The 25373-nt window shown below is 40.4% G+C and overlaps 1 protein-coding gene across 1 annotated transcript in view; it reads right to left on the reverse strand.

Moving 5' to 3' along the window:
* The window catches only part of LOC122864804 (dolichyl-diphosphooligosaccharide--protein glycosyltransferase subunit STT3B), an 80735-nt gene that overhangs the window by 7177 nt on the left and 48185 nt on the right, over nt 1-25373 (reverse strand). Inside the window, exons 4-13 of the mRNA XM_044172486.1 lie at nt 21845-21910; nt 13928-14027; nt 11620-11718; nt 9348-9494; nt 5926-5974; nt 5094-5248; nt 3870-4081; nt 2053-2240; nt 1073-1244; nt 326-499 (exon numbers count right to left, since the gene is read on the reverse strand). Of these exons, the coding sequence (XP_044028421.1) occupies nt 326-499; nt 1073-1244; nt 2053-2240; nt 3870-4081; nt 5094-5248; nt 5926-5974; nt 9348-9494; nt 11620-11718; nt 13928-14027; nt 21845-21910 (1362 nt within the window). The remainder of the gene's footprint in view (nt 1-325; nt 500-1072; nt 1245-2052; nt 2241-3869; nt 4082-5093; nt 5249-5925; nt 5975-9347; nt 9495-11619; nt 11719-13927; nt 14028-21844; nt 21911-25373) is intronic.

The following is a 25373-nucleotide window of genomic DNA, read 5'->3' on the forward strand; positions in this document are numbered from 1 at the left end:
TTCAAGCCAGCAAAAAAACAACAACAAACAAACAAACAAAAAAAATACAATAAAATAAAAAATACAGAGAAATCATGAACTTGAAAATCTCAATTTGATATTTTCTTGCATTAAAAAAAGGTTGCTGTTTACATAATGCCGCAAAGTCGAGAATAACATGAATGCACCACAGGGGGCTGAACAGAATTTATCCTTGAGCATCATTATAAAGAGTGAGCGTGTAAAAGTTAAGAGGAAACATTGATTTCACTGCTGTCTAAGTGCTTGCTACATGATTTCCTGGAGAATAGCTGCAGTGACAGGCAGGTGCTGCTGTCGCACTCACCCTGATGTCCTTGGGGTGCTCTCCCTCCGCTATCCTCACCATCCAAAGGAACTTGTTTATATCGTCTCCAGAGTAGCCGATCACACCTCCAAAGATAATCAGCACGTAGTCCACGTCCAGTGACCTCATGATTTTGTAGGCTGCGCTCTCGTTGGACGACATGGCTTTCCCCACCTAAAAACAGTGATAAAGAATGACATGTCGTATTTTAATTGGGGTTTCCTGTTTCACAAGACATGATTCAATATGGCAATGGCAAAAAAACAAAACAGGAATTATTGAACAGAGATCCAGCTTGCATTCTCTGTAATTACATTTCCTGTGGACAGATGCTGAACAGAGAACAGGCAGCAGGTAGAAAGCAAGAGAGAAGAAAGCTAGAGGGCTTTAACAGACTTAACTAAAAGACACAAACATTTCTCTACATTTGGCAGCAGAGAGAAAAAAAAAATAAATCAAACCCACAGTATCTAACAGCAATTAACTGAAATCCCCCTACAGTGTAAATTCAATGGGAAAAGTTTGAGCAAACAAGATTATCCGGCTTGTTGGAAGCAGCGGTTTTATACAATGTGGCAATTACATAAGAAATTCAGTGAAGAGCATGCTAATCATCCAGTGGCTGCTAGAAGAAATCATTCATTTCTCTGTGTGTGCATGAATCCAAAGAGTAAAATAGGAAGAGAGCACAGAGATGAAGACAAGAAACAGAATAAGACAGATGAGAGAAACAGATAGAGGGCTCACCAGTGCTATATGACTGTTGTTCCATGTGTTATTATCTACTAGTGTGGTCCTGTTGGCCATGCCGGCTATTTGGTAGCCGTAGTCCCACCATGACATGACGCGTGCATGCTCGTCTGTGTTCTGTCTCAACCAGTAGTAGGCCTCCCTGAAGTCATCCAGGATATTGCGCGTCCTAACAAGGAAAATAAGGTTGACAGGTAACAGTGTTGACAGGCATATGGCTGTGGAGGCTATTAATATTTCAGTTAAGACTTTGAATCAGAAGGGCAACAACAGCTGAAAATAGCGCATCCATGCATAATAATTTGAGGGTTAAAAAACACCTCACACTTTAAACGCTCATGTCCTAATTTACCGCGAGGAGCGGGAGCAGACATAAAGCCAGGCAACCAATTAACCGTAGGTATGGTAATCATATTATGTCTGTATGTGCATTTATGCGCGAGTGTGTGGGTGTATATGTGCGAGAGAAAAAGAGCAGAGTGACAGCTATGCTGCTCCCAGTAGCACGGCTAAACCATTGTCTGGGAACTGCCTTGGTATCATTAATATATGTATGAGAACTTGCGTCTACCATTTAGTCTTGGCCTTCAATATTTCCTCCCTAATGCTTAAAGAGAATAATTATGCCTGTAAAGAATCTCAGAGAGAATAATGTATCAGCTTTTTGTAAATTCAGAGATGGTCCACAGATGTTTTCTGTGACCTAGAAACACTAAGTTAAGCAATCATATTAACGCTTATAGGTGCACATTTCAATATTTCCACTAACTCCTTATGAAATATACATATGCTCCCTCTATCCTCCTGCTCTGTGTGTTCATGCACATTCACACATACGTTCTCATTTGCATGCAAGGTGGAGCAATCCATCCTTCTGCAGTATGAACTATTACTAGACGCTTTGCTTGACACCTTGCGGTTATTTAACATCCATTAACACATTACAACTGAAGTGTGTGCGCCTGTATAATTCGTACCCGTCGTGGTTGTACGAGGCGAGCACCACGCTGGGACTGGAGTATGCGTTGCTGGTGACCCAGGTGCAGTGGACAGCGAACATCATCAGCAGCATCAACATGAGCATGGTGACGATGGACTTGATGTTTGGACCCAAACCCTCCTCCGCCTTCTCCTGCTCTGACACATGTTTACGCACCTTGCCAGCCTGCAGGGGGAGACAAACACTATTATGATGGGCGGCAAAGTCTGTAGCATTCAGAGAAGATAAATTATTGAGTGAAATAAATGGTTGATTGAGTATAGTATCTTAGAGCATCCTCAAGTTTTCCATGCTGTGTGATGAGCTAATATTATTTTACACCGGCAGCAGAGAATTGTTAGGCTATGAAAACTCTGGTGGGGAAGAAATCTGCACAATGTGAACAGGTTTTTTCACCAGCACATCCAATTACTTACTCTGACATCTAAACTGTGGCTAAAGGTGAGCGGAGATACATGCAGATAAGAGGACATAACATTTGAATTCTGCCAAAAAGTGAGATGTTAAACAGAACTGCTGAAGTTATAGACACTCATTCAAAACTGGGATGTGAGGTTGTTTGCTGATATTTTATAATATCTGTGACTGTTTTTGCTTGCTTGCTTGCATGGATGGATGGATGGATGGATGGATGGATGATGGATGGATGGATGGATGGATAGATGAGATTTGTTCTTAGGTCTCTCTTGTAAAGGACATCTTGTTCTTAATAAGACTTCCTGATTAAATAAAGGTTAGTTAACTAACTAACAAACTAATTTAAAGGACAAATCTGTTTGCAAACAAAGCGTTTAACAAACTACTCCATGAACACGATAGGTTGATGACATTGGATAAATTGCCTGATAAAATAAATACATGTAAGAAGGTTGAGTGTCTTAAAAGGTTCCCTGTAGAGTTTTTATTGTAAACACTGTATATAATGTTGTTATATAATGTTGTTCACATGTTTCTGACATCAAAACATTTGCAGAACCTTTTGTTTTGAAACCTGCATTGTTATTATTGGCCCATTACTACTTTTTACAACACATTTTTACCATCAACTATTAGCAGAAATGTGCGTCACAACTTGTATAACATTGTGTACAGTTTTTATATTTACAGAGGCAGCAGCCTGTATTAACAACAAAGCCTTCAAGCATAGTCAAAATGTCCATCACTGCATTTTTCCAGCAAGGATGTGTAATGAGCACTGTCACCATAAGCAGACTTCCAAGATTGATCTCTTGATGTTCAAAAACATTTTTGAAGCATTTATCAACTATACAAAATTGTTACACAAGCTTAAATGTTATTTCAGCATCACCTCTAAAGGATGGATATTTGTGGGTAACACATGAACTGATGTGATTACATGGTGGACTGGAATAGACAACGCCACAGTTTGGCTCAACGGTGACAGCAGTCAGATCAAAATTCAGTAAAGTCAAATGGCTAAAATCATTGAAACAGCATCAAACAGTTGCAGCTGAATCACAGCTGAATCAGTTTACACAAACTGGTGAGCAAAACTGGTAGGGCATGAGGAAAAGGTGCTGCAAAGGTGTGAAAAGTCAATGAGGAATTTAGCAAAATATCTCAGTGACTGACGTTTTGTCTTTTCTTGTTTGCCGTGGTATTACAGTATTACATTTTAGGTATTTGAAAGTCAAAGTTCAAGCATCATAGTTACATGACCTGTTGCAGGGCAATGCAAAGTGCAAAGAATAGGAGAATTTCCTTAAAGATAGCAACACTGTGTGACATTATTATTTCGGTAGATGTGAATTTCGACAATTATTCTGTCTTGACCTTGTCATAAAGATTCCCAGAATTCCTCTTGTCGTCCTCATCACTGCTGTCTTCAGCGGGGGGTTTCTCCCTCTTTGTGTCATCTCCCATGTAATGCTCAAAGACACTGGAGAAAGCCACTGCAGACAGCATGCACACCACCGGAGTCAGTGTCAGCATCAGACGCACCATCACACCGGCAAAATAGACTGCACTGATGGCATACAGGGCCACTGGAAGGAAAAAGAAAAAGAAGGTGGTGGGTGAGAGGCAGGGGGGTGGGGAGAGAGGGAATACAAAGTAGACAAAGGTCAGACAAGGAGAAAGATGGTGTGAATGTAAAAGAGAGACAGGAAATGGGGCAGAGAGTGTGAGAAGGAGATAAAGACATGAAGAAGAGAAATTGAGTTGTTAAGAGTAAGGCAGCATAATCAGTCTATGTTGGCTCTGCAGAACTCAAAGTTTAAATGGAGAGAGCGCTGGCTGGTTTCCGTCCTTGAAAAGTGCCAACCCGGCTCAACAGGTGCATGGCTAATCAATAGCTGTAATAGGCTGATTAAGTCTGAGGGAAAAACAGACTGCTGAAGGACTGTTTCTAGCACTCAAAGGTTCTCTGCCCTTGATCCAGGCTGTCTTACTCTGCAAACATAAAAGTTTAGTTTGAGTTGATTTTTAAAAGAAGTTCAGACCCCCTCAGTGTTCTCTCCCCCCCAAAAAAATATTGTAGACTGATGAGCGGAAGCTAAAAATCATGTTGCTGAGAAGACTGATAATACAATCAGCAGCTTAAATGAACATACTTTCAAGTCACTTTTGGATGAATTCGGCAACTATGGCGCAGTGTTTTCACAACTACAATGACGAAACGTTTTGAGTGTGCTACTTCTCCGATTCACGCCTCTCACTGGCTTCAACGGTGGTCGAGGCTCTTATGTATTATAGTATTTAGAGCCAGTCCTGATGCCAAACTGACTCAATCAAGAAGAGTCTACAGTCATGCTAGCAGCTCTATGAGGATGCACATAAGCAGTGTTGGTGCTTTGAGTTCAATGCTCAACGTCAGCATGCTAACACGTTCACAATGACAATGCTAACATGCTGAAGTACTTAAAGCAAAGTATCAAAATAAAATTAATAAAATTAAATAATTAAAATGAATGAATTAAACAAAAAATTTGATCTATATGCTCTAATAAGCATATTTTCAAAAACTGCAGAGCTGTGATTTAAATGAAATCTTCCTACCAAACACTCGTTCATCATTGATGTTCTTGATACAGAACCAGAGGCCTGCTGGGAACGTGCAGACCAGGATGTGGAGGTCGAAGAAGAATGAGACCCACGTCGTCGGCTGGTGCTCCGACACCGAGGCTATGATGGGGATGTGGATCTTAGCATAGCTGGGAGGGAGGGAGGGTGAGTGGAGGAGGACAGAAAGAGGGGGAGGGAGAGACAGACAGGATGTATTTCATGTTGGTTTAAGTGCGTTGGGAGTGTTGAGACAAATTATACAATAGATCCTCCTGATTAACTCAAGAATTATGAGGGAAAAAAAAGATAATTTACCTCCCCAGCACACTTATGGTAAAATATGAACACATTCAGCACAAGAGATGAGTAATGTTCTTTTTTTGCTGTTAGTTTTTCTGATCTGTGTTCCCTCTTTATTCATTGAGGTTTTACACAGCACTTTCTATACAATTTTAAATATTTCTCTCTAAAGTGTTTTGTGATTACAGCTGGGAGAGAGAAAATACACAGCACATTAAGGAATTAGTATCAGCCTTCAGAGGAAAGAAAAAAAAAATCTATCCCATACTGCTTCAGTCAGCAAACAGGGGGGAGAATTGATTGGGTGTGCTGAAATATCAAACACGTTGCAGTGCATTTGGAGAACACAGGGTGCCTGGTGCTATTTGGAAGTAAGACAATAGTTCAACATAGAATCTGTGCTGTACTGTCTTTTCCTCTGGGATGATGCGGGGGGGGGTTACAGCCGTCTTAGAAAACACACACATGCACTCGATTGAACAAGTGTTTCATCGACAGCAAGAGTGTGAAGGTCAGCAGAGCTTACCCGGTGTCCCAGAGAGAGTAGAAACGGCCACTCCACGGAGCAATGTATCCTAGAGAAAGAAAAGGCAATCAATAAAGAAATATATAATGTTTGTCTTTTAATGCTTGAGCCTTGGAATACAAGGACTGTTGGTAGGCGTGCAGGAGGTTTGTTTAATTGTGTTAATGTAAAGATAGGCAAAGGAAAATATATTAAAACAACTTTAAAATGCTTTCAGTAGATTGTCCTTTGTTACACCAAAGTGTAATTATTTATATGGAAAAAAATCTGAGCAGCTTTGAATAAATAAAACACCATCTGACCTACAGGCCTGGAAAAATGTGTAGGAAAGATTACTTGAGGATAATACAATGGATGTCTACAGCACAGTTTTAATATTCATTGTGTGAAACAAAACTGAAATGTACTGTATAATGTGGTAATGTGCATCTACTTATAGCCCCTGAAAACTGGGTTCCTTGATCTTTCAATGTTATCGATAACACTAAATATTAATGACTAAATAAGCAACAACCAAGGTGACGTTCAGTTTTTATTTATTAAGAGTTTAAAGGTACCCTGTGGAGTTTTTGACCACTAGGCGGCCAATTAGGTTTTGTTTGCATTGTGCACATGACGCACACGGTTTCATAATATATCAGTTAATCAACAGTTGGTGGTGATAACGTGCCAAAAAATAAAAAATGCAGCAATGCACCAACAGTGTGTTTTGATGAGAAACACTGAATGTGAACGTAACAAAATTGAGCTCCACCTACTTTAAACAAGTGAGAAGAGCACAGAAAAAAAACCATCTGAAAATGATCTGAAATAACCAAAATTAAAAAAAGTCAAACAGAAAATCTTAATCTCATCCTTTATAGCAAGAAGTTGAGAAAGGGTCAGGGCCTTTAATAACATTCACATGAAGCCCAGCACTTAAATAGCCAAGTCTGGTTCAAAACCAAGAAAAACTTCAGAAGAGAATGTGTCAATGCTGAAAATGTATTCTATTGATGGTACTTAATTACTGGAATTGACTTGTTTACAAATGTAACTGAAACCATTTAAGCTGCAAATTAGAGCGCACAGGGCATTTTATGTGCGCATACAAATGTCTTCTTTTGGTGAAGCTTTGATCTGGAATACATTTCAGCTCTGAACTGTTGCCTGGAGGCTCTCACAGCTACTCACACACTCACGTGTGCACACAGACAACACAAACAAAAGCATTCGCCCCATATTTTAAATTTTGTGACATGTTTGCACCAACATATAGCTACACCATGTCGTTTGATGCTCTTTAAAAAGAGATTGTGTCTAATGTGTTGTATAATCATGACGACATAATCACCATCATAAAAAATTGAGCACTTTTTAAATAAGATGTGACAAAGCACTGAACCAAAGCAGGCAAGAAAAAGAAGAAAAAGCGGTAAAAGTGAGATGAAGGAGATATTTTGAGAGGTGATTTAAAGGATGACACAGATTATACCAATCAATACTTGCTCCATGTTCAAAATACTGAGGAAACCCACCTGGCTTCTCTGTTGCAGAGATTGTTATAGGATGAAAAAGTCTGACAGACCAGAGAAGGACATGCACAGTTTCACTGCAAAACAGGCATATCCCCAAACAGTCACTGACTCCCACTGCTAAACTCAGATCCTTTTGAGCCTGGACTTCTGCATCCACATGAGTGGCCACTGTAGATGTAATGCGCCACCATCTCTTTGCACTGGGCAAAAGGCCTGGCTGCAGTGTTAACCAACAATATGACATTCTGTCACTCCAGATAGTGTAAAGGCAAGTAAATAACCTGCTACCTTACTCAAAGTAGGAAAACCAACATATGATGTTGGGTAAAAAACACATACTTTAAGGCTCATTACACAGTGCAGAAAAGGTGTACACAACCGAAGGGGATAAGTGAGCTGTCTTCTTACACAGTAAATTGTATTAGCTTTCTTGGGACCAATCTGAGGTAATGCGTGATGCTGTTAAAAAATTGTATCTATGTGTATCTTATGAATAGCACAAGATTCTGAGTATGTCATCTTAAATCTGAACACTTCTGCAGGAGGCAAATTAAAAATAAATAAATAAATCAATACATAGCAAGGAGGCAACATTTGAAAGGTCTGAAACCTTGAGGCCTCCACTCTGGCCACAAACCCAGCCAGAGCTGAAAATAATGGAGAAAAACATTAACAAGGACAAAAGTTCAACCAGCTGGCCGTAAGCATCAGGGTTCAACCAGGCCAGTCAAAACAACACATAAGTTCAGAAAAAGGCACAATCCTCCACCAATGCTCAACACTGCTCCAATTTGCAAAGCTGCAGCATCCATATCACATCATATTTGTTTATCATTTGCCTTCCAGGTTTAATTCTCTGACAAACCAAACACTGATTAGCAGCCCACTGGGGAGGCCTGGAGGTCAGACCACCGGGGGATAGTGTATGAACATACTGTAACTTTTGGCTAAAAAACGAAAACAAAATCTAAAATGGCTCAAATCCCAGATCTGGATCAACATCAAAATCTAGTCAACTGATCCTTGGACAAAAGGCTGTCTGTCCACCAAATCCCAGCCAAATTCAGGGCAATTTCTAACATATTGTGCTAATAAACAGTTGATGACTTAGACAAAATCATATACCAACTACGTGAAAATGTATTAGATTGCATACAGCCAGATAAACTATAATAAGATCTGTAACAGCCTATTAATGTAAACATTAAATTCAAGATAATCAGTAGCAGAGCATTAATTAATATAGGACTGCAATTTCTTTTCAATTTAAAATATTACTTTTTTCTCTTTTCTTCTTCATCCTTGTTGGATTAGCTGTTTATGGTCAGTATATGTATATTGATTAATGAGAAGTCTCCCCATTTGCCAAGCCACAATATTGATTGCAACTGATGCCACCTCTTACAAGGAGGGCTACAACTAATGATTGTTTAATCCTTTGGACGGTGGGAGGAAGCCGGAGAACCCGGAGAGATTGTTTAACACGGGAGGACATGCAGACTCCACCCAGAGAGATTGTGTTGATTGTTTAATGTTATTTATAATTTTTTCCAATTAATTTAGCTTGTAAAATGTCAGTAAATTGTGGAAAATGTTTGACACAATTTCCCAAGGCGATGTCTTCAATTTGCTCGTTTTGTCCGACTAACAGTCTAAAACATTCAATTTACAATGAGACAGAGAAAAGCAACAAATCCTCAAAATTTGGAAGCTGAAGCCTGAAATGTTTTGGCTTAATCGATTATTATGCTCTGAGTAATATTCTATCAATTAGTCAATTAATCAACTAATTGTTTCAGCTTTACTTACAAGGATAAATTCAATAAATGAGGTGGTATATATGGAAAGAACCATGTGCATGTTGACTAAACAATACAGTGAAACCTTGCGAGCACACATACAGACCTGTGTATGTGAGATAGATTACGGTGAGGAAGACGATGCCGGCAGCGAGAGAGACTCCGAGGAAGAAGAGTGTCTGGAACTCCTGTCTGGTCAGCCTGTCCTTCAGGTACTGCAGGAAGGCATAGGCTTGGAGAAGTGCAAACACACCTGAGAAAAGCCACAAACAGAAACAAAAGAATGAGCAAACATACAAAGGAAGCTCACACTGAATATTTGAGGAGGCCCTGATACACGCTGCCTCCTGCAGGGTTCAAAGTGGGTTTTCGTGGTTAAGAAGCGCTGTTGTCAGTTTGGCAGAATTCTCCACAAAGCAGTTCACGATAGCCCCTTTGGCTGTTCATGCAGATGTGAAAGACAAATACTGCGGGACAACATATTTCAAATGCATGAGACAGATTGTGTGAATAAGCTCTTCTTTCCCTCGCCTTGTCTTTCTTTTCGCAGCCCCTTCGGTCACACTTCTTTCCTCCGTTCCTTTGCTCTGTCACTTTCTCAGTGCCGTTTTCTCCAGTGTGTCTCTTTGTTTGTATGGTGAATTCGATATAAAAAATTGAAAAGAGGCCCGGTTGCCCTCCCTTTCGTCAGCTCCCATCCTTTGACAAAGCTTGTGTGATATCGCCTTACACCTCCGCTAGCCCACCACCGCCCACGGCAGGTTTCACCCATTTCCAAGGTTAAGCCCCCTCCTGTCTCCTGGAGAGCCGCCATGGTGCTAACACGCTTGTCACTCCATGCCACCCTGCCTGCCTGCCTCAGGGGCTGACATCTCAAGAGTACCGACCATGGCTCTGTCACTCTCTTCCTGTCTCCCACTGTGCTCCCTGAATGCTACCACCAGATGTTCTGAGCAGCTGCTACCCTGGTGACATGAAAACACACTTGCTCTTTGAGAGATAGAGAGAGTGGGGAGCCAAAAACAGAGAGGCAGAGATGATTTTTGGTGGTGCATTCTTCAAAGCCTCTCATAATGCCATTTGTGTTGTAGACACCCAGGAATACAGGGACACTTTAACGTAGATCTGCTGCAGTGTTAAGAGAATTCTCAAAAAAAATTAAAAATGGTGCTGCTCAGCTTCCTAAAGCTGCCAACGACAGTCCTCTCCCAATCTGGATGTAAATCAACACAAAAATCATGCACATACATACGCACCCATCCATGCTATGGGGAAGCAGATGGGCCCAGTCTTGAGGCAAAACTGAACAAGCTTTAATAAACTACCTACAAGCCAAAATGAAAAGTACTTAGTGCTAAACCCATATGGGTAGCATGTGAAGCCGTTTACTTATTTTTTATTTTGTAAATGTATTCTAAGAAGGTCCTGTGTTCTTCTACACACGGAGCATGACTAACACTGTCAGTGCAAGGGGATTCAATTCCCGCTGCAGCCAACCAATCTTATAGTGTGTGCATCCACGGTTCTGTAAGGTGCTTTGGATAACAAGCAAGTGGCTTATGTACAGTCACACCTTTAATACATGAAGTACATTTGTTGGCAGGGTCAGGGCAGGCTGGAAGTAGACATGAAAGCTCTGAAATAAAATCTCTGCACTGTATCAATGTGTCCTTGTATAAAACTCAGACAGATGGTCTGATGCATTACTTTATGTAACTTTAAACAGGAATGTTCGATATAGTGTTAAAAATGAAAAAAGGTCGACTGTAATTTGAGGTATGTATTATAACACAAGTCTGTGTTTGTGCAAAAACAAACGTAGGATTAAACCTGCATTCATTGATTTAAAACAACATTGACATTATCACCTAATTAAGTTGATATAGCGAACGTGTTGGCAAACAGTTGTCTATTTAGACATTGAGCAGACACGGAGCAACATTAGCATTCTTTTGGAGTCGTGTTTCTTGCCACCTGATGAATATAAGTCCAATATTCACCCTCCAACTCCTGAGGGAAATATCTGGCTGTTTATCTGCTGAATGCATGATTACGTTCACCAACTACTCGCTTACTTTTTTAGTGGCAGGTAATGTAGAGTGGGAAACGAGGCTGATGAGAGTGGTGAGAGTGAACCAAAACAGTAAAGTTGAGGGACGTGCCATCACGTACTTGTGAAAAGCTCTGACGCTTGGTGACAATGGTATGACATAGTGAGTCATAACTTCAGGCAGTAAAATCAGGCAGCAACATTTTCCAAGAAATGCTGACTTCATCATTGCACTCTGAATGGCATTCGTTTTGAAAAAAGGGAACTTGTTCTTCCAAGATGAATGCAGGATTAGCCACTCTGGAGGTAGAGAGGCTGGGGGACTTACCGGCAGCAGCCATGTGCTCGCTGGTCCTGATTGGCTGGAAGCCGACGAAAGGGATCTGCATCGACAGTACGAGACCCACAATGTAGAAAGTGCTGTAAGCTGTAAAGAGAGAAGAAACAAACGGGAAGGCGATACAGGGAGAGAGAGGGCAGACCAGATGAGAAATCAAACAATCAAAATAAACTATTTCTACTACTAAAAACCTTCTATTCTGTTTCACCACTCGAGTCTGGGTCTCACTAAGGGAAATCAACCTCAATAGAGGTATTTAAAGTCTATTGATTTTCACTGTCGCACCTCAGAGGGAGTAAATACAAAATACCTAATCTAATGTCATTTACTGAGAAAATAGGAGCTGGCTCGGCGCAGTGTGGCGGGGAGGCCTGGAGTGAGACGACGATGCTGAGAACTCCCACCTTTGTAGCTGGGGGGAACTGATTCGCAGACGTACCAGCTTAATTAAGATTTCATACTCTTCCTGAAGAGTGTGCCTCATTTTTGAAGTAGTTGTGACCGCCCTCAGCAATCTCTTTCTCACACATCTGCTATTGACTCAAGACAGAGAGATGGATTGTGAGGGAACATAGGCTGCAAGGTATTTTATTAAACTGGGATTTTCGTTTTTTTTCCTTTTTGTATGTTCATTCTTAGTGACAGAGAGATACCTGGGCTCTGAAAAGAGGAGCTGCAAGATGTAAAGAAGAGGGAAGGTGAGGAATATAGGAAGTGCTTGCAGACCTAATGTCTTTTCTGTCAACAGAATACGTCCACAAATACATTTCTCCATCTCTCATTTGCTACCAAAAGGTGCATAAGGTTGCTGGATTATGCTCTGGCTGCACATATCCTTGAGGAACAATGAAGTTGGAAGGACATTTTCCACTTCATCTAACAGCCCTGCATCACTGAAGAACCATTTGGAGATCAAGCAGACGTAGGTCAAATCCCTCTCACTGTGAGGAGGCCCAAATTCATTTTCAAAGCTCTCAAAGACTATGCTTTGCGTTTATAATGAGTACAACATATAATCATGTGTAAATGATACTTGACATGGTATCATTTTTCTTGACCACAACAGAAGTGCCTGCTACAAGCTCATAGCTAAGCTGACGACGGGTGGGTGGATGGTGGAGGGTCTGAAGCTCGAGTATTCTGAGCAGACGGATAATGTGCTGGAGCTGCCACGTGCTCTGTGAAACTGGGATGTTCTGTGGAATAACAAGCCTATCCTCTTCCCCAGCGCTCTGCCTCTGGTATTTGCAAAAAATAAATAAATAAAAAAATTTAAAAAAATAGAAAAAAGGGAATAAAGAGGATCAGGTAGCAGGTGGCTGCATTTACTGTTAAGTGGTGTGTGGGTGTGTGGATGTCTGCACTGCCGATGATGGAATGCTTACGGTTGTGAGAGATGAGCACAGGCGTGACTGGGCATTTGAGCTTGTTTCAGGGTCAGATGCATAGGAAGGAGTAGCAGTTTGTCTATTTATTGCATATGTTTCTATTCTAATGGGAGAGGATCTGACAACATTTCAGCTACTGTATGTGAGGAAGCACTAACTCCCTCACTAACTATTTGCTAAGCCCTTTTTGTTGAGAAAGGTAGACATTCTCTCACACAGTTTTATTTGTTTTCTTTATTCCATTTATAGTTACCATATCAATTGACAAAGAATTGTACTCGTTAGAATTAAGTTTATTTCTTAAAAATAATTCAAATAGCTCTTTTATGTCGTGTATGTGTAGGCGGGTTCTCAAATTTGATTGGATAGTTGATGTGTGATGAAATGACAGCTAATTAAGATAAATACTAAATGATGTACAAATAATTAGTTCATTTTGAATGCACAGTATTGTAGAATGAATTGAGGCCTTGTTGCTGTGAGTAAGTTAAGAAAACAATGTATATTTGTTGTTAACCTTGTCAACTCTGCATTCTGACCTGATAGGCCAGTTTGAACTGGAAAGGCAGCCTCTCATGCTATATAGTGAGTGGAATGAGAGTGAATAGACTGGTTTTTGAAGAGCAGCACTAGAAGTGTTTTGAGCTGTGTAAAGGATACAAAGTTTTCCCTCCATGTTTTTCTTTGTTTCGTGTTATTTATTTTTTTTGGAGAGTGCAAATAAAAGTCTGCCTATTTTTCCAGCACATCTCCCTGTCAGCGTGATGTTTTGTCCTCCTCACGTTTCACCATGCTAAACTGCACCTCACCTTACAACACTGTATGTGGGAGAGTTTTAAACATCAAGTCACATGCTAAAAGTTATTATCTGGTTTAATTGCTTGTGTGTGTGGGTGTGTGCTCCTTACCGATGTAGACTCTTCTGCTGTAGCGTTGCATCAGCAGCAGAACAAACACATGCAGAGGAATCAGGTTGATGATAAACACATAACCTCCCCATGCTGACACCTAGAACACACACACATAAAACATGTCAGTCAGCCTCTGTTCTCTAAAACATTCTTCTTCATTTAGAAAGAACTGTCCCATAAGATCAATTGATCTACATTTTGTTTTTCTGTTTCAAATGAGGTAACCCTGCTAAGAGGAGGCCTTCCTGTTTAAATGCTACAAATTAGCTTTGCAGCAAAGATGTCAGGTCCAGTTTTCCAGTTGAAACACAAAGGGTTTTCCATATTGTCGCTGTCCAATGAAAACTATGTAATCTTCTTTTTTCTAAATTAAGTGAAGTATTAAGTGTTCCTTTATGTGTTGAGAACATTCTCCATTCTCCTTCTTCTTAAAGCTAAAATAAAATGTTAAAAACCAGTGGGATTATTGGAAAAATGCATGTAACAAAACTGAAACTGAGTGGTTGATGTTTTGGAAAGGCATGGTTATCACAGAATAGCAACAATATGTCATTTGTTGGGGCAGCAAACCCCAAATAAGTCCCCCAAGCATAAAGGTTTTTGTTGTATTTATTATTTCTTGCTTTCAAAGTGCAGATTAAAAAGTCTGCCACAATGGTGCATTCAAATGTTGGCATTTCTAGTTAAAAAATGACTGAAATGATTAATTATCAAAATAGTAATAGATACAGGTGTTTTTCTATCAGCTGGTTGACAAATCAACTAATCGTTACAGCTCTAATATACAGTGTAGGAGTAAAAGCAAAAACTGAATAAGTGTAATATGTGACTATCATATGAACTAATTTTCAAACAATTTGAAGTTAAAAAGCAGTCCTTCTTACATGCATGCACCCCTGCACAAAAACCACCTCACACACCTTGAATAGAATCGTTCAAGAAAGGTTATAAAAACATCTTACTGGCTCTTCCCTATTAGACACAAGCACACAGCTATAAAAATCCTGACGTATATAGAATCTATAAAAACTAGGCAATCATACTTTACATGTTAGATGTAAAATGTGAGATGGACCGATAATTTTAAAAGCTCCACTAAAATTATACCTCAACCGTTTTTGAGGTCCGCTAAGTATCACAGCGCTGGATGTGGGGGCAATAAAACGGCTCTACAAAAACATCACTGACAAATTTTCAATTGCCTATACATGACTACAGCAAAGGGCAAATGGAAATGGTGAGAGCACTAGACAGAGAAGAGAGCATTGAGAAGGAGTGAAAGGAGTAAGAATGTTCAGAGAAAGAAAGCGAGACAGAGGAAAAGAGAAAGGAGAGTTGTAAAGTGCTAGAAAGTGAAACAGAGAAAGAGAGTGAGAGAGGGAGAGTGAATTAAACAGGAAAAGGGGTTGCAGAGATGCAAATTGTTTGATTTTTTCACAGCAGCTTGTCAGAAAGAGCCCCATTGCACCTGCTAAGTATAATGAAAAGAACATTCATTACACTTATGCAATCACGGGAAAAATTTGCACATCGTGTGTAATTGATAAAAATATTAATATGCTACATTAAAGCAGAGTGTAAAAGAAAAACTCCTAAATAAGTTCCTTGCTGAATGGTTAGGTGCAATTATCTTTTGGCAGTCATTTGCATCTGTTCTTTTAGATGGTGACAGCCAATTAGTAGCATGTGAACCGTAACTGAATGAATACCAGAAATGACTTCAATTTAAGACTCATTTTCAGTGTTGACACAGGGACGGCTGATTGAGTCTCTGTTGCTGACTGGCTGGGAACTAATTGAAAACATAACACTCGAAACACAGTGTGCAAGGCTACTGTGGCTGTAAAACTTAATGACACGTCTGCTATGTGAAATTCTTCAATGTCTAGTGAGTATTTATGTAAACATGCTGTTTCTGCAATAAAGAGTAAGTCACACCAGCTCCTTAGCACTTGACACTGAGCAGTTTAACTTAGTCCAAAAGACACTGTACATTAGGACAGGTGGCAAAAGCCATGTCAACAAAGACAAGATGGACAACCCACCCAGCCACTTAATTGTATGTGAATCAATAGGCATGTTTGTGAAATCATGGCATGTGTTAATTCACAAAAACCATGTCAACCGCAACAGTGTTTCGAAGGGTAAATCTAATAAAAAAGCCTTTTTCAAATATTGATCTCTCTGAGTTAGACTCCCTGGTATCCGTGAGGTGCATTATTGACTCAGAAAGTCAAAGTCAACATTAGTTCTAAGGCTTGTTTTTTCCTTTGGATACTTAACTGGGCAAAAGCGTAGAAGGCTCAATGCCTGTCATGTCAGAGAAATGGAAGGTAGTGATTGGAGACATTCCCATGGTCACTATTTGCAAGTCTTCAGGGCAATTTAAAAGGGAGCTTACCAGCAGCTGTAATAACTGGTGTAATTTACACACTAAATGAATAGTTATCTACTGTTGTGTTAAAGGGCCATATATAATTTGCAGAGTTTGCCATGTGCGTTTAATAGAGTCACATGCTCACAATGACAATGCTAACATGATGATGTTTAGTGGGTCAAATGTTTATCATGTTCATCTTAGTTTAGCGTGTTAGCATGCTAATATTTGCTAATAAGCACTAAACAAAAAGTACAGTTGAGGCTGATGGGAATGTAATTAGATTTGCAAGTTTTTGGTCATAAACCAAAAGTATTGGACAAAAATAATTTTGACATGATAGCACTAGAGGAAAGGTCAGGGGATCACCAAAGGCAGTAGGACACATCATCTGATATCTGTACCAAATTTTGTGCCAGTCCATCCATCAAGTTATTGCGCAGGATAAATGAAAACTTTGACCCGCTGGTGGCACTAGAGAAAAAGTCAGAGGATCACCAAAGTCAGTCTAATTCATCCTCTGAGGACCATGAATGGTTCTACAAAATGTAATGGTGATCCATCTAATCCATCCATCTAACAGTTGTTGAATCGACAGACCGACCAACATTGCGATTCCTAGAACCATGCTGCTAGCATGACTAAAAATAATTACTATTTAGATATTGGCCTGAATTCACAAGTCACAGATAGGTAAATATGGTACCTTGCACGCTAAAGGGACGATCACACAAAAAACATTGTTTCCCTATGATACGGCGCACCTGGCGTGCGCTCCTTTCTTGCATCACATTTTGTGACACGCATAAAAGTTAAAATATTCTCAACTTTTAAGCGCAAGGCAAAGAGTCGCACCGCTTGTCAATGTCAAACTTGGCCCAGGCAGGCAAAAAAACATAAAAATAAAATCTAGCAAGAGGTGTGCTTTACGACTTTACCACTTTCTTCCTGTTGCTTGAGCAAACAGGTCAATCTCTCTGGTGAGTATAACGCTGTTTACTATGCCGATAAATTGGACTGTGAGAAAGCTACGCTCCTCTGGCGCACCAGCTGTTTTGGCATTTTTGAAGCAGCTGTGCCTGTAGCGGCAAGTGTGATCGCCCCTTACGGTCTTATATAAACAACATGCATGTCAATCTCTCCTATTCAGCAAACTCTACGATGCAACTTGGTTGCAGATTTACCTCGAGTCTTTAGAATAAATGGCCATGCCAGTAGAGCACACAATCAACTGGAGGAAAAAAGAATAGGAGAAACTGGCCATCTGGTCACATTAGAGGACCATGCAAAGATGAATGCCCATGACAAAAACCAAAGCTCTGTGTGTATATTTGTGTGTGTCTGTGTGTGCGCACAAACAAGCTCTATTCGAAATGATGGTTCTAACAGCCAGACCTCTGCCCAAGCCACGGGCTAACAGCTGAGGGCAGGAATCAGAAAATGTTTGGAGCAAAGTCTTTTAGCTGTTATCGCTCTCTGCATTTCATACCGGGCTTATCTAATGACCTCAGGGCACTCTGAAGAGGATATAGAGAACACAGCATGCATCAGGGAGAAGGGGTTTACTCTGTGGATGCGTAGTGGCGTACATTTGTATTTGTGTGCACAAGCGTTTGCAGCCTGCCTATGTGCTCTTGTTGGGCGTCATTCTGTCCATTTGTGAAAATGAATATGAATGTTGTTCTCTTTGTGTGTGATTTTTCACTAACTTCGCTGACAATGTTAACATGCTGATATTTAGCAGGTGTAATCATCATCTTATTTTAAAGTGTTAGTATGCTAATATGTATCATTTCCCACAAGAATACATCTGAGGCTGATGAGAATGTCAGTTTTGCATATCATTAGTAGTGGGACAAATTAAACTTTGACCAGATGATGGCATTAGATGAAAAACCATTATAATTCATCCAGAGGGGAGCATGAATGCCTGTAACTTTTATGGAAATCCATTCCAAAGTTGTGGAGACATTTCACTGTGTAATAACCTGATTATTTAGTATATAAGGGTATTTTGTTTTATTATTTACGAGAATGTATACCATTTAATTATTATAATTGCATTGAGGCATTGTAATTTCATTTGTGATGAATAATTTCATTGTTTATTATACAGTTAAAATATGCATTTGTATAGTGTTAAAAGTGTATAAATAGAATAAGAATTCATAGTTTATTCAATAGGAAAGAAACCCAGTAATGTTTGTTTTGTTATTATTTGATTTACTGGAGTGTACGTAATGACGCAAACAATAGAGCGCTATGAAAGAGAAAGAGAGAAAAAAACACCACCAGAGAAGCGGGAAGGATGGAGCAGCAGTGACCGTGGCCGCACATTACAGGAGCTCACACAACCTAGGAAAAAGTGTTTAAAAGCCGCTTCAGCACACTTGGAAAACTTCCTCTTGTTTCGAGGACTGCGGAGGACTCGCCAACGACTCGTGCAGCCTGGAGCGAGTTTAAATAGTTTTCTAAAGAATGAGCTGGAAGAGCTAAGCTAAAGTTGCTAGCACCGTGACTTTGCTAATTCACCTCGGAACCAGTCGGGAGAGAGAGCGGCGTGATCACGGATCTATCCCGCACTCGCCTGCGTTGAGGACGACAGCCAGGAGAGCGGATTCCGTGTGCCCATCTCATCGATGTACTTCCTTCGCTTTTTTGGCCGTAATGGTGAACTGCAGACTGGTAGGATTATTCAGCACTATTACAAAGGGATTTGAGCTCCAACGCGCGCGCCAACAAAACGCAAGCTTGCTGACTCAAAATCGAGTGCACTCGTGGTGGGAATGACTAATTCCCCCGACAATAATTTATGTCGGGGGAATTTCTTATAGTGACTATATTTGATTTAAAACTGAACCTTTTCAATATAAAAGCATAAAACGTATCCACTGTGTGAGTCTCACATTTGTACACTGTAAAATCAACACTGTAAAAGGAAAATAACCACAAGGTAATTACATTTAGAGCTACCTGTTTTTAACTAATTATAAATTATTATACCTGAGAATCCTCTCATTTAATTTGAAGCTAGAATCATACTTTTACCCTAGACAAAAGGTTTTATACATCGGGATGTCTCTTTTGCCAGTGTTAAATTTGGAAGTTAAAGGAGTCTATATACTGTAGTTATTCCTTGTTAATAACGAGCTGGTTGGCAAAAGGGTTACAACTGAATACAACAAAACTCAACCTCATGTTGCGAGAGGAAAAGTCAAAGGATCGGCAAAGTCCAAAACGTCATGACAATGCATGCATTAGTTGTTGAGATATTTCAGTCTGGACCAAAGTGGTGGACTGACCAACCTTAGAGCTATGCTGCTAGCATGGCTAACAAGTCAAACGAAGTGACATCTTTTAAACAATCACCTGAGGGAGCCTTTTTCCCCCCAGAGCATTTAATCAATACTTGATTAAGCAAAAGAGCTTTTGGCGTGCCCTGATGTTACAGGTTGCCCTGCTAGAGGGGACTGTGGAGGGTTTAGAGAGAAAAGTAAGCCAAAGCTTTGGGAATGAACAGCGCATTGCAGTTGATCCACGCATCTGCTTTTGCTCTGTCCTGTTTTTCCCCTCACCCACTCTACCCTCATCCCTGGAGGGATGAAAGGAGGATGTTGCACAGCAAAGCAGAATGGTTCCTGTGCCTCCTGTCCATCAGTAGGTCCTGCTACTCTGATCCTCTTCTTAATCTCGTCCTTCTCTGTCCTCTCCTATCTGATTATGCCAATATCCAGGCAGGGGATCTCTATCTCTCTGTCTCCATATCTGCTTTACGAGTGTCACCTCCGATAAAGCCTCACGGGAAAAAGTAGCCTCGACTATATCCTGATTAAATTGACAGCATAAGGTGATGGGGTTGTAAAAAAAGTATGGGGAGGGTCAACAGGTGTATGCAGCAGGACCGCATACCGTGTGCAGGACCAAAAGTAGACAGTGGGGGCGGTCGGGAGGTTGGTGGTGTTGATGGAGACATACAAGCCTAGTTTGCTGCTCGCTGCTAGAGGACTCATCTTTAAACAGCAGGTGGGCTGCAGATACAGTACATAGGAACATCACATCACTGAGGAGAGGGGGAGAGAGGGTGTGAAGGAGAGAAAGTAGTATTAAGGAGAAAGAAGCATGGAGACGCAATGTTCCCATTGCTGCTGACTAGGATAGTGAAGAAGGTACACATCACAATATGTTCTCTCTCCTGTCATATCGTTCTATATTTCTCTCCATCTCTCTCTCCCCTCTATCCTCCTCTCCCCTTATCTTTCCACACCTCTCTATTCCTTTGTCTCTGCATATCTCCATCCTCTGTTTTGTCTCCTTTTCTATCCCCCCCCTCGGATGCTGTGGCCCAGTGTGATCGATAAAGCTGGATTTCGGTAATCTGTTTCATTTGATATCTGTCTCACTGCCGGCCACAGAGATTAAGTCTGGAATGAGCAAGAAGCTGGAGGAGCTTTTCATAGGCACTCACGCTCCCTCACACACACACACACACACACACACACACACACACATGCAAACAATCTGTCGCTGAGGCAGTGTGCCTGGATCGTCTTTTTATCTCATCTCTCTCATCAACCCTCTGACGGGCTTGTGCCCGAATTCATAAATAATGCAGAAAACACTGGCTGAACTGCTCCTCCCCTTTTACCATGCACTTCCAGGTCCATGCTGGACAGAGGAAAACGGCCCCAAAAATGAATGTCTCAGGAACAGGGTTAATTATCGAGAACCAGTTCTGAATTTATAACTAGCTCCAAATAAATATAAAGCAAAGTTTGGACCAGCTGTAGTGATTACATTTAGTGCTATAGTGTTTTTAAAAAATGGTAGACCAGAGCTAGTACTTCACAAAAGATAGTTGCAATACATGGCAATTTCACAGTAAGGAGGAAGTCTGACTAACATGACAAAGCATTTCCTGCAGCATTGTAGGAGAATGCAGTGTTTTTGATGTCCACTCTTGTAATAAAACTGCTGTAGAATCAGTTAGTGCCAGTGTGTTCAACTTGAGTACAGAAAAGTATAAAACAGTCCGGTCATTTGTGCATGCCATAATCATGGAATCCCTTGTTATGATGTCTTATGATGGATGATTGTTTATGGCAGCACAAATGTGTGAGACTTTTGCTTTGAATATATTTTGGTGTCTTCCTGACTCAAATAGTAGGACAAGAAATGGAAAAAGGATGATAAAAACCATAATAAATAAGCAGAATCGAAACCAGAATTGATAAAAACCTAAATACCGAACACCAATCACATAAACACATCATATATTTACATCAAATAAAAAATAGAAATGTGTAAAAAATTTATAAAATTAGTAAAAGTATAAGATCAGAAAATATTTGGATCCTAAATGGATTATGATTATTTTATATATATATATATATATATATATATATAGTCTTTTACTGCAGAGCGGAATAACAAGTCATAATGTGATCTTGACTTACAATACCCAACGAGCTAGTCAAATAAATCTAATCCAGCCAATGGTTAGCCAGTACCCAGTGTGTTTGTGTGTGAACTATTCTTACCATGTAGAAATAGCAGAGACAACAGCCAATAGTCCAGAATACCGAGCCTGTCTTCACTGATTTCACCTACGAGAGAGAAAGAGAGATCACAAAATGATTCAATAGTCACAGCAATATGTGCTTCAACATCAAATAAGACACAGAGACACACAATTTGTGTTTCAGGGACACTAGAAGCTAAAAGCACCACAGGCTGGACATTTTCTGTGATGATGACAAGCTTCACTCTTGTTTTATGGTTGCCCACTGCTGAAACACTAGACTCAGATTTAAGAGTAAGATATGTACTTTGAAACTGTAATGGAAAATGTGTAAAACCAACTTGTATTTACACTTAGAATGGGTTAAAAGCAAGTAGTTTACTGATCCCATGATTTAATGATCATATCAGATATGGAACAGCCAGCTGTGGTGACAGAGAGGATGAGCGAAGAGCGGATCAGACTAGACCAACGAAAGCATCTTGTAAACAAGCTCTCCTTCCCTGCCACAGGCCGATAAAGCAGGCACGTGTACACATTAACATTTGAAAACACACTGAGAAAATAAAATCTTACATGCGTGCACACACTCACACAGAATAAAAGATGCATTTAACAGTGATCTTTCAAATGATCAAACTCAGGGAGAGTACCAGTGACAGGCAGGGTAGAGGGGGGTTGGCAAGAAGCTTGATCGCATCCAACAGCGCTTTGCTGATGAGGGGGAATTAATGATCGCTGGACCAAGGTGGTCTCGCCTCGCCCAAATACCCAGCAGAGCGTCACAGACAGCGCCTTGGATCGACAACTAATGAATCAACTGCACAGATAGACACAAGCACACTGCCACTGCTTCATATTGTAGGTGCATGCAGAAATAAACCATCCTCAAGCAGTGCTTTCCCTGTGTGTTGAGGTGGGTCACAGTAAGTAGGTCTGTGGTGACCTGATTATCACTTCCTCCTACAAGAAGTTTTGTTTGTGGTGGAATGAAATGACACTGTTTTAGGGCCCTGTTGCTCTGTTTGGGCTGGCATAACAGGAGTAAAGCATTAAATAATGAATGGTAAATAATACTAACTTTAAAAATAATACTAAGCCCACTGGTGATAAAAGTCACATGGTTGTCCCCCAAAATATCACTGTCTTACAGAATCAGCTCCTGTAGTTTGCAGGTGGCTAAAATGTCATCTGGAATGAGGACTTATCATGCGGGAGACAGGAAAATATACAGTATTTATATCCACCTCTCCGTTTAATATTAATCCTGTCCAAATTGTAACTTATAATTAGTTGCCAGTTTATTAGGTACACCTAGCTAAAACTAATGCAGTCTAGTACAACAGTCCTGCAATAAATCATACCTTTAAACAGGTTATAATGTTCAGTCTTGATGAAAAATGTTTTAGAGAGGTGTTGAATCAGCTTCATGATTAGTGTGGAGGCTGTAGTCTGCGGTGCTGCTGAACTGTGTTATACTGATAGGTGTTTCTAATTAAGTATTCTCATTGAAATAAATGGGATGGACAAAATGTTAGAAATACCTTTCAGTATTACGTGATACAATTCAACACCACCACAAGCTGCAGCCTCCAAAATAATCATGAAGTTGAATTAACACCTCTCAAACATTTTCAACAAAAACTGAACATTATAGCTGTCATGAATGTAGAATTCGTCGCAAGGCTGTTTTATTATACTGCATTAGTTTTAGCTAGTGTATATTGCCAAAGGCACAGCCACCAAAACACTTTTCCCCATAAATCCATGTTGAGTCTTTGCTTCATTTGTTTAAAAGTGAAAACAAGCATGATGACAGATTAGGATGACTTCAGTTACTGTACAAGCTGCTGTGTTCTCTTCAGACAATATTCCCACTCAAGCTGGGCCAAAGCAAGCAGCGTGCAGCCTTGTGTTGTCTATTCAGATGCATGTACAAGCCATGTTCAACTGGTGCCTCAACCGCCTCTTCCAACTGCCCTCCCAGCCGCCACTCTCTTTGTGAAAACACAGAAGTCACACAGTGTGATACCAGTCCAACTAATTAAATGTGAGCCAAGAGAAAGAGTGGAATTACTGTTACAACAATGTAGGCATAGTGCACTGGGTTAGGTCAAGGGAGGGAGGCAGAGCAACTCTGTGTGTGTGTATTCATGTTACCAAGAGCTATGGTGTTAAGAAGAGCAGCTCTCCTGGGTGTGAGAGGATTCAATTATAGATTATGGGAGGGTGTGTGAGTGCGTGTGTGTTGCAAGGGGGGGTAAACACAGAGATTAAGCAAGTGGAGTTGAATGGGTTATTAGCGGATAAAATGAAGGAGTCGGATAATGAAGACTGGGCTGAGACTTGAGAGAACGGCTTTGTGTATTTTTGCCATGTGGAGGAGAGGATGGGGGGAGTAAAGAGACAAGGAAGAGATATAGGAAGAGAAAGCAAGGCGGGAAGAACAAGAAAGAAGAGGCAGAAAGCATAACACAGCAAGAGCAAAACAATGGCAGGGACAAAAGAAGACAAAGACAATTAAAGGGAGACGAGATTGAAGAAAGACAGAGAGGAGGAAAGGAAAATGCAAAGACAAATGTGGGTAAATGAGACTGATAATGGGAAGCAGTGGTGCATGGCCAGGATGATTGTTTTTCAGGGCCCTTGCCAAATAGAACGGAGGATGTGAGAGGTGGCAGGTGAGTGGAGGGGGATTTTTTCGATGGCACTGCTTCGCTGATAACACATCACCTTAAGAGGCAGTGATGGCTGCAGCGAGGAACACCTGCCTCACTTGGAAATGTATTGAACATACACACAAGATGACAAGAGGCCATTATGATAGTGCAGAGATAAAGATGTCCATAACACTACCTAATACACATTTCCTGGTGTGAGACAAATGGTTATGGCGACAGATTTTGGATGACTCCTGAAAAGTTTGATGGTGAATTTTTGTAGACTACTGCAGGAAAACACCTCAGATGTATTAGGACTGGATGGGACCAGACTGGAAGGATAAGAATGAAGGCTCTCTTGTTATCGTTTAAAAGTGCCAAATGTCCCATAAAAGGTTTTGTAATACCTGCAGTGAAAATAAGAAACCTATCTACATAAAGAGGCTGACAAAAATAATTGTTAGGCCGACTGTAATTATAATTTGGGAGTCACGACTGATCTGGCACTGATCTGCCATGATTTTCTCTTCGTTCTTATTCATATTGAACAAAACAGCATTACAGCGAGTATTATTTTAGAGTAGAGAATACTATTTCATAATGCAGTTAATCCAGATGTCAGCGCAGAGACAGAGTTCACCTGGAGTTCACCTTTTACACAGTTCACTAATATGCAGCTCTGTGCAGATTTTGCAGTCCTTGTTGCACAACTCTTTCAATATGGCTCATCTCAACAAAGTTTTGTGACTGTTCTTTGTTTCCTTGCTCTTTCTGTGCAAATTTAAATATAAATTAGCAATGCAAACTGTCTTGATGGATGTCTCTTTTTGTTTTGTTATAGTCACTCGTGAGATGTCTGTGAAATATGTCATTTCAAATTATGTGTGG

Source organism: Siniperca chuatsi, linkage group LG17 (genome assembly GCF_020085105.1).
Source record: "Siniperca chuatsi isolate FFG_IHB_CAS linkage group LG17, ASM2008510v1, whole genome shotgun sequence".
In the NCBI taxonomy this organism is placed as follows: Eukaryota; Metazoa; Chordata; class Actinopteri; order Centrarchiformes; family Sinipercidae; genus Siniperca; species Siniperca chuatsi.